The sequence below is a fragment of the Pseudopipra pipra genome, chromosome 3 (genome assembly GCF_036250125.1).
Source record: "Pseudopipra pipra isolate bDixPip1 chromosome 3, bDixPip1.hap1, whole genome shotgun sequence".
In the NCBI taxonomy this organism is placed as follows: Eukaryota; Metazoa; Chordata; class Aves; order Passeriformes; family Pipridae; genus Pseudopipra; species Pseudopipra pipra.
The window spans coordinates 115,939,451-115,949,083 of record NC_087551.1 but is presented as its reverse complement, the minus strand read 5'-3'; the positions used below and the strand labels follow the sequence as shown (position 1 = coordinate 115,949,083).

At 61.6% G+C, this 9,633-nt stretch overlaps 1 protein-coding gene across 1 annotated transcript in view; it reads left to right on the top strand.

The window, feature by feature from the left end:
* The first annotated feature begins 208 nt into the window (after nucleotides 1-208).
* OTOF (otoferlin) overlaps nucleotides 209-9,633 on the top strand; it is a 134,719-nt gene continuing 125,294 nt past the window's right edge. Inside the window, exons 1-2 of the mRNA XM_064651246.1 lie at nucleotides 209-938; nucleotides 5,989-6,047. Coding sequence (XP_064507316.1) covers nucleotides 860-938; nucleotides 5,989-6,047 — 138 coding nt within the window. The 5' untranslated portion in view covers nucleotides 209-859. The remainder of the gene's footprint in view (nucleotides 939-5,988; nucleotides 6,048-9,633) is intronic.

Below are 9,633 nucleotides of genomic sequence, written 5' to 3'. Positions count from 1 at the left end.
GCGCTGGGAGGGGGAAGCTCCGCACCGGGCTCTGAGCTCCGCACCGCGCTCCGGAGCGCCGCGGGGACACCAGCACCGGGAACCGCACCGGGAACCGCACCGGGCACCGGGCATCGTACCGGGGACCGGGCACCGGGCATCGTACCGGGGACCGGGCACCGGGCATCGTACCGGGGACCGGGCACCGGGCATCGTACCGGGGACCGGGCACCGGGCATCGCACCGGGGACCGGGCATCGCACCGGGAACCGGGCACCGAACCGGGGACTGGGATTCGGGCACCGAGCACCAGGAGCCAGGAACCGAACCGGGCACCAGGATTCGGGCACCGAGCACCGGGATTTGGGCACCAAGCACCGGGATTCGGGCACCGAGCACCCGGAGCCCAGAACCGAACCGGGCACCGGGATTCGCGCACCGAGCACCGGGATTCGGGCACCGGACGCGCAGCCAGCCACCGAGCACCGGCATTCGGGCACCGAGCACCGGGAACCAGGCACCGAACCGGGCACCGGGATTCGGGCACCGAACACCGGACCGGGAGCCAGGCACCGAGCCCCGGGACCCGAGCACTGGGACCCAGGCACCGAACCGAGCACCGGGAGCCGGATCCCGCACCCAGAGCCAGGCACCGAGCCCCGGGAGCCGGATCCCGCACCGGGAGCCAGGCACCGAGCCCCGGGAGCCGGATCCCGCACCGGGAGCCAGGCACCGAGCCCCGGGAGCCGGATCCCGCACCGGGAGCCAGGCACCGAGCACCGCGACTGGGGCTCCGCCGCGGGCCCCGAGCACCGTCCCGGGCCCCGTCCCGGGCCCCGAGCACCGTCCCGGGCCCCGCCCGGCCCCCGGCGGCCCCGGCATGGCCCTGCAGCTGCACCTCCGCACCGTGTGCGGGCTCCGCGGCAGAGCCGACCGCATCGCCAAGGCGGCCTTCCGAGGTACGGGGGGGATTTTGGGGGGTCCCCGCCCCCGCCTCAGCTCCCCCCGCGGCTCAGGGGGGTGGGATCGGGACACCGGGATGGGCTGCACACCCCCCTCCCCCCCGCGGGAGGCCCCCCGAAACTGCGCTCCCGGTGGTTCTCCGAGCACCGCGGCCCCCCCCGGGCGGGGGGAATCGTCCCGGGATTCATCCCGGGAAAAGCGGGTGAAGCCCCAGGGGGGGAAATTCCCGGCGGAGGGAGGGAGGGAGGGAGGGAGCTCCCGCCGCGATGGGGTGGCAGAGCCGGGCCCACCGAGTGTCCCCCGGGATGGGCCCGGGACAGATCCCGCCTCGCGCTGGGATCCCGGAGCCGGGATTTCTCCGGGAATGCCGCAGCCCCAGCCCTGCGGCCGCTCCGAAGGTTTTTTCCACGGGAAGCCGCGGAAGGAGCGAAAACCTCCGCGGGGTTTTGGCCCCTCGGCGGCTCCCGGAGCTTTCCCGGGGCTTTCCCGACCCCTTCCCGAGGGGCTGGGACAGGTCGGGGCGGGCTCCCAGCGCGGCGCTGGATCCCCGCTCCGGGGAATCCGAGGCAGAGGCGGGTGTGGGATGAGGTCGGGAACAGCAATTCCATCGCCGGGAGAGCGAGGGAACAGGTGATTCCAGCGCCGCCTGGAACAGCTTCCAAGGCTGCCTGGAAGAGCCTTCCCTGCACTTCTCCCTGAACGAGCGGGAATCATGGAAAAGGGACAATTTACCCTCATTTCCCTGTCCTGCCTCCCAGCAGCGGTGACATTCCCGGGAAGAGGTGGGAGCCTGGAGAAATCCCAACCCTGAACCCCCTCCATAATCCCGGGAAAAGGCCGGGAAAAGGCCACTGTGGGTTTTCCCAGCGAGCCCTGGGAGGACCCAGATTTCCAGTTCCGAACGTTCCCGGTCCTGAGTCCCACCCGAAATCCCTGCGGGAAAGGCAGGATCCATCCCGGCTCGGGAATCTGCACGGGACGAGGGGGAACGGCTTCCCACTGCCAGGGGGATTTTGGGAAGGAATTCTTGGCTGGAGGGGCTGGGCTGGAATTCCCAGAGAAGCTGTGGCTGCTCCTGGATCCCTGGAATTGTCCAGAGCCGGGCTGGAGCCACCTGGGACAGCGGGAGGTGTCCCTGCCCATGGATACGAGATCCAGGTCCCTTCCCACCCAAACCATTCCAGGATTCCGTGAGCCCAGAGCTCCCCCTTGGACACGAGGAGACAAATCCATGAAATCCATGCCCATCCCGGGCTCTGCACCCCCAAAATCACCCTTCGGGGGAGGGGTCTCCCCGTAAAATTCCCCAGGAGAGGCTTTTCCCTGCACATTCCCGCTGCTCCCAGCGTCTCCCTGCACATTCCCGCTGCTCCCAGAGCTCCCGGAGCGGGAGTTTGCTCAGCTCAGGTGGGAGAGGAGGGAGGCAGATCCCAGGGGAAAACATTCCCGAGGCTGATATATCCCGGAGGGAAGCATTCCCGAGGCTGGGAGATCCCGGAGGGAAGCATTCCCGAGGCTGATATATCCCGGAGGGAAGCATTCCCGAGGCTGGGAGATCCCGGAGGGAAGCATTCCCGAGGCTGGGAGATCCCGGAGGGAAGCATTCCCGAGACTGATGGATCCCGGAGGGAAGCATTCCCGAGGCTGACAGCCACTTGGGATGGCGAGGGAATGACGCTGCTCCCCTTCTCCCGGGAATTCTGGCGCTCCCAGGGAGCTGCAGCCGCACGGTTGGTGTTTGCAGACGGGAGCAACGGGAATTCCGGATCCGTGGGAGCAGCCAGGGAGAGAGGGGAGGTTATCCCGGGAAAACGGGAATTCTGGATCCGTGGGAGCAGCCAGGGAGAGAGGGGAGGTTATCCCGCTCTGGAAGGGGACGGGAAAGGCGGGATCTGCCCCTGCACAGGGGACAAAATCCATTCCCACCCCGGAATATCCGGGATTCCTCTCCCACCACGGCGTTGGATTGGACTCCCCAAATTCCCGAGGGGATCCCTGTGCCCTGGGAGGACGGGAAGGGGTTGAGCTTTGCCTTTGTGACTCTCCTGGTTCTCCACCGGAGATCTGGGAATGGTCTGGGATGTTGGGGATGCCGAAGGGCCCCGAAGGGCCCTGAATCCCTGGATCTGTTGTGGCTGGAGCTCTGGGAATGGTTTGGGATGTTGGGGATGCCAAAGGGCCCCGAATCCCTGGATCTGTTGTGGCTGGAGCTCTGGGAGCTCTGGGAACGGTTTGGGATGTTGGTGATTCCAAAGGGCCCCGAATCCCCGGATCTGTTGTGCCGGAGCTCTGGGAGACCTGGGAATGATTCGGGATTTTGGTGATGTCGAAGGGCTCCAAATCCCTGGATTTGTTGTCCCGGAGCTCTGGGAATGGTTTGGGATGTTGGTGATGCCGTGGTGGCTCTGAATGGCTCCAAATCCCTGGATTTGTTGTGCTGGAGCTTTGGGAGATCTGGGAATGGTTTGGGATCTTGTTGATTCCAAAGGGCCCCAAATCCCTGGATCTGTTGTGGCCGGAGCTCTGGGAGACCTGGGAATAATTTGGGATGTTGGTGATGCCGAAGGGCCCCGAATCCCTGGATCTGTTGTGGTCGGAGTTCTCCCCCCCCTTTTGCTCCACAGAGGGAACCAAACCAGGGATGGGCTTCCAGAAACCAGGGATTCCCTGGGAATACTTGATTTATCCATCTGGCTTTAAGGGAAAAGCAGGAAAACGGTGAAATTCCCGCATCCAGCCCGTTTTGGGGACGCTCCTGTGGCCCGGCAGGGTCTGAGATCCCACGGAGTCCCTTTCCCACGGGAATTCCCGTTCCTAGTCCAGGATTTATGGAGGAGGGGAGTTGTGTCCCGGAGCAATTAGGGAGCTGTAGCTAATTGATCCCTGAGGGCTCCCAAAGGGCTGCTGGGATTCCTCCTGGATTGGTGTTAATGAGGGACATCACTCACTGATCCCCCTGGGAATGACGGGGCTGGAAGGAAGCAGGGAATGAAGTGGCTGGAAGGAAACAGCACCTGGATTGGGAGGGGATGGGATAGGGAGGACCCCCAGCCTTGGAATGTCAAATCCCGCCCTTAGGAGACGCATTTTGGGGGGAGATTGTCCCCCTTGGAATGTCTTCCCCCAGGTAACACCCCCTGTGCGTGGAATCCTGGAATGGTTTGGGCGGGAAGGGCCCTTAAATCCCATCCCATTCCATGGGCAGGGACACCTCCCGCTATCCCAGGGGATCCAACCCGGCCTGGGACACTCCCAGGGATCCAGGGGCAGCCACAGCTTCTCTGGGAATTCCAGCCCAGCCCCTCCCCACCCTCCCAGCCAGGAATCCCTTCCCAATCTCCCCCCCAAATCTCCCCTTTCCCACTGGGATCCATTCCCTGGGGCCTGGCATTCCAGGCCCTGATCCCCAGTCCCTCTCCAGCTCTCCTGGAGCCCCTTCAGGCTCTGGAATGTGCTCCAAGCTCCCCCTGGATCCATCTCCAGGCTGAGCCCTGGGAATTGGGAGGAGAGGCTGCTGCCGTGGAATCCCAGGGAGCGCAGCCGAGCCCGGGAGTTAATTATGGATTTAATCAGGTTTCCAGCCGGGCTGGGAATCCCAGGAAAACCTGATTAAATCCACAATTAACCCAGAGGGTCTCGGTGGGACCCCCCAGGCAATATCCCAGCCAACAGCCATTCCACAACCCCGCAGGAGGGAACTCATGGAAACGCTCCCGTTTAATCCGGAACCACTCCGGGGCTTTTCCCTTCCCGCCAGGAAAACTGTCCCCCGGGGAATTCCAACCATCCCGGGGCTGGGGTCTGGCTGGAGCCTGGCACTGCCCAGACCGGCTGGGGTTGGGATGAGGGGGTGCAGGGACGGAGCAGGGGAAGTTTTCCCTCCTTTTCCTGAAGATCTCGTGCCGGGGGACTCCGGGTGGGAGACCCGCGATTCCCACGGGATGGGGGATGGATTCCCACCCTCCCTCCTTGTGCCCTGGGAGCTCCCACTGCAAAGGGACCCAGGGACGGATCCCTCCTGCTTTCTGTGGGGTGGGATGGGATTCCCAACGCAGACAGGGACAGGAATCGCTGCTCCATGGGCGTGGAACAGCAGGAGTAGGGACATGGAGCTGCTCCAAGGGCTGGAGAACCTTTGGATCTGGGCTGGGAAAGCTGGGAATGGCCAGGCTGGATTTGGGAAGGATCCCAGGAGAGCTTGGAGCACATTCCAGAGGCTGAAGGGGCTCCAGGAGAGCTGGAGAGGGACTGGGGCTCAGGGCCTGGAATGCCAGGCCCCAGGGAATGGATCCCAGTGGGAAAGGGGAGATTTGGGGGGGAGATTGGGAAGGGATTCCTGGCTGGGAGGGTGGGGAGGGGCTGGGCTGGAATTCCCAGAGAAGCTGTGGCTGCCCCTGGAGCCCTGGGAGTGTCCAAGGCCGGGTTGGATTCCCTGGGATGGCGGGAGGTGTCCCTGCCCATGGAATGGGATGGGATTTGAGGTCCCTTCCCTCCCAACCCATCCCACGCTGCCGCCGATCCTCCGCTCCGTGCGGCACCCGGGGCTGCTTTCCTGGGGGAGAATCCACTTCCAAAATCCCACCCCTGGGGTGGGAATCCCCCTCCAGGGCTGTGCAGACCCGTATTCCCAACACCCCAAAACTCAGGGAGCTCCCGGATCCTCTCCAGGATTCCCCCCGACCCCCCTCCCCCGTTCCCCCGGGACAGGATTTACCCCCCAATTAACACCCTGCAGAGCAAACCTTAATTACCCTGCAGAGCAAACCTTAATTACCCTGCAGAGCAAACCTTAATTACCCTGCAGGGCTTAACGAGCCCTTGGGGGGGGTTAATGAGGCGTTTGGTGCCCGTGGGTGGGAGCTGGACCGGGATCGACCCCCCGGGCTGGGCAGTGACCCCCCCCCCCCGCCCCCTTTTCCCTTCCCCATTCCCGCGGTGCTCTCCCGCCTCCACCTTTTCCCAGCCTCCCACAGATCCCAATCCCGGGAGTCCCCTGGAATCCCTTTTCCCGGAATCCACGTGTTTTCCCTGCTCTTCCCTTCCCAGGGCTCTCGTTCTACACGCGGGTGCTGGAGAACTGCGAGGACGAGGCGCGCTTCGACGAGGTGAGGCGGCTTCTCCTCCCCTTTTATCCCGGGAATTCCCGCTCCGGGGCGAATTCCAGGGGCTCCCTGGCTGGGTGAACAACCCCCTTCCCCCCGGTTTAGGTGTGTTGTGTCTACTCCGGGGTTTCTCCTGGGAATGGGATCCTCGGCTGTGGGCTGGGAATGGTGATTCCTTCGGGAGGAGGTTAATTAAAAAATGGGTCAAAATTCCGTGTTTTTGGCGCTGAATGTTCAGGAAACAAAAGTTTGTCTCCGCTGGGAAAATCCTGCTGGGCTCGTGGCTCAGCTTTTCCTTCCCTGGAGGGGGGGGGGAAATTCCTCCTTCCTGGAGGGTTTTTCTGACCTCAGGGATCTTTGTCGGGGAGAAGGGAAAGGGAATGGAAGGGAAAGGGAGGGGAAAGGAAAGGAAAGGAAAGGAGAAAGGAGAAAGGAAAGGAAAGGAGAAGGGAATGGGAAGGAAAGGAGAAGGGAATGGGAAGGAAAGGAAAGGAGAAGGGAATGGGAAGGAAAGGAGAAGGAAATGGGAAGGAAAGGAGAAGGAAATGGGAAGGAAAGGGAAGGAGAAGGAAATGGGAAGGAAAGGGAAGGAGAAGGGAATGGGAAGGAAAGGGAAGGAGAAGGGAATGGGAAGGAAAGGGAAGGAGAAGGGAATGGGAAGGAAAGGGAAGGAGAAGGAAATGGGAAGGAAAGGAAAGGAGAAGGAAATGGGAAGGAAAGGAAAGGAGAAGGAAATGGGAAGGAAAGGAAAGGAGAAGGAAATGGAAAGGAAAGGAGAAGGAAATGGGAAGGAAAGGGAAAAGGAAGGGAAAAGTGAAAGGAAAGAGGGAAGGAAAGGAAAAGTGAAAGGAAAGAGGGAAGGAAGGGAAAGGGGAAAGGAGAAAGGAGTAAAGAAAGGGGAAAAGAAAGGAGAAAGGGAAAGGAAAGGAGAAAGGAGAGGGAAAGGAAAAGAAAGAGGAAAGAAAAAGGAAAGGAAAAGTGAAAGGAAAGAGGGAAGAGAAGGGAAAAGGAGAAAGGAGTAAGGAAAGGGGAAAGGAAAGGAAAGGAGGAAGGGAAAGGAAAGAGGGAAGGGAAGGAAAGGGGAGAGGAAGGAAAGGAGAAAGGGAAAGAGGAAAGGGGAAATGGAAGGAAAGGAGAAAGGAAATCCTCATTTTTAAGCCCCGAACCACCAACCTCCACATTCTTTCCTGACCGATTGAGCCAAATCCAAGGAATTTGCAGCAGAATTCCCACCCCAGCCCCTTTTCCAAAGCCCGGCCCTGGAAAGCTGGGGCTGCACCAGGAAGGGATGGAGCAAAGGCTGGGCCCGGAGATCTCGGAGCTCTTTTCCAGCCCTAAGGATTCCCTGATTTCTGACCGCGGCACAAACTCCCCTGGGTTTGCAGTTCCCGGGATTCCGGGCAGAACTCCCAAATTCCATCAGTGGCTCCAGGCAGGGGGGTCCCTCTGGAGCTGGAATTGGGCAGGGGAGCTCCTGGGATGTTCCAGGGCATATTCCAGGTGGGAATATCTTCCCTGGTGGCTCCCTGGGGTTTCCCACGGGAGCAGAGGATGGGCCGGGGCTGGAAAATCCCTGGATGCAGAAAGGTCTCGGCCCCGCTGTTCCGTGGGATTCCCAGGAGCTTTTCCAGCCACTGCACTTCCCAAAGCCCCTTATCTGTTATTTTGCTTCCTGAGAAACCCCTAAATCGGCCACGCAGTGAGGAGAGGATGGAATTTTTCCAAGGAAGGTTAAACCCCCCCCCGAAGCAGGAGCTGTGTCCGGGGGAGAGATTTGGGAAGGGCTCCCAAAATCCCTCAGGCTCCTGCTCCCAGTCGGGTTTGGGGGAGCAGGAAAGATCCCAGACCTGAACATTCCAGGGAATTGGGGGAAGCTGGGACAGTGCCAGGATGGCACAGAATCCTTAGGGATGGTTCAGGTTGGAAAATCCCTCTGGGATCACGGAGTCCAAGCATTCCCAGCACTGCCCAGGCCACCCCTGACCCGTGTCCCCAAGGGCCACATCCACAGGGATCTGAGATCCCTCCGGGAATGGCGACTCCAGCCCTGCCCTGGGAAGTTCATTCCAGTGCCTGACAGCCCTTTCCATGTGGGAATTGTTCCCAATATCCCACCTGCCCCTCCCCTGGCCCAGCTGGAGGCCGTTCCCTCTCCTCCTGTCCCTTGTTCCCTGGGAATTGGGGACCCCCCCCCAGCTCCCCCCTCCTGTCAGGGAGTTGTGGGGCAGGAAAAGGTCCCTCCTGATCCCTCTTTTCTCCGGGATGAGCCCCCCCAGCTCCCTCAGATATTCCCGGTTCCCCAGCCCCTTCCCAGCTCCCTCATTCCCTGTTCTCCAGCCCCTTCCCAGCTCCCTCAGCCCTTCCTGCTTTTCCAGCCCCTTCCCAGCTCCCTTATTCCCTGTTCTCCAGCCCCTTCCCAGCTCCTGCAGCCATTCCCAGTTCTCCAGCCCTTTCCCAGCTCCCTCAGCCATTCCAGGTTCTCCAGCCCCTTCCCAGCTCCTGCAGCCATTCCCAGTTCTCCAGCCCTTTCCCAGCTCCCTCAGCCGTTCCAGGTTCTCCAGCCCCTTCCCAGCTCTGTGGAGCTGCTGAGGCTCCACAAACACCGGGAAGCACCGGGAGGATCCCGACAGGAATCTTGTCCCCACTGCTTGGGTTTCCCGCCTCCAGCTCCGAACAGCCGGAATTCCTGATCCGGGAGGAGCAGCTTCTCCCAAAGGGAACGATCCCTGCTGGGCCTGGTGGCACCAGGGGGAGGTCTGGGGAGTCCTTATCCCTGGGAAGGTGGAAAATCCCTGTGGAAGTGGCCCTTGGGGACACGGGGCCGGGACGTGGCCTCGGCGCTGCCGGTTGGACTCCGCGGCCTCCGGGGGATTTTCCGACCTAAACCCCTCCTCGATCCCGATAATTTTGGGATTGCTGCTGCCCCTGTGGACCGACCCAACCCCTGGGAATGGGGAATGGGAATGGGCAGGGAAGGGCAGGGCTGGGCTGGCTCCCGGAGTGGGAATTTGGGATCCATCCCCCGCAGAACCGTCGGCTCTCCCTCTGCCATTCCGGTGTTTTTCTCCCGTTTCCTTCCCTGACTCAGCATGAGGGAATCAAAAAGGGCCCAAAAATAGCTGGGAAGGGAGGGCTGGCTCCGGAGAGCCCTCGATTCCTGCCGGGAATGCGGCTGGAGCGGCCATTTCCCAGCAGGGTTTTAAATGTGGATCCACTGGGAGCAACTCAGGGATCATTTCATGGAACTCTGGGATGGGCTGGGTGGGAAAGGACCTCAAATCCCATCCCATTCCATGGGCAGGGACACCTCCCGCTATCCCAGGGAATCCAACCCGGCCTGGGACACTCCCAGGGATCCAGGGGCAGCCACAGCTTCTCTGGGAATTCCAGCCCAGCCCCTCCCCACCCTCCCAGCCAGGAATCCCTTCCCAATCTCCCCCCCAAATCTCCCCTTTCCCACTGGGATCCATTCCCTGGCTCCTGGCATTCCAGGCCCTGATCCCCAGTCCCTCTCCAGCTCTCCTGGAGCCCCTTCAGCCTCTGGAATGTGCTCCAAGCTCTCCCGGGATCCTTTTTCCCATAAAAAACC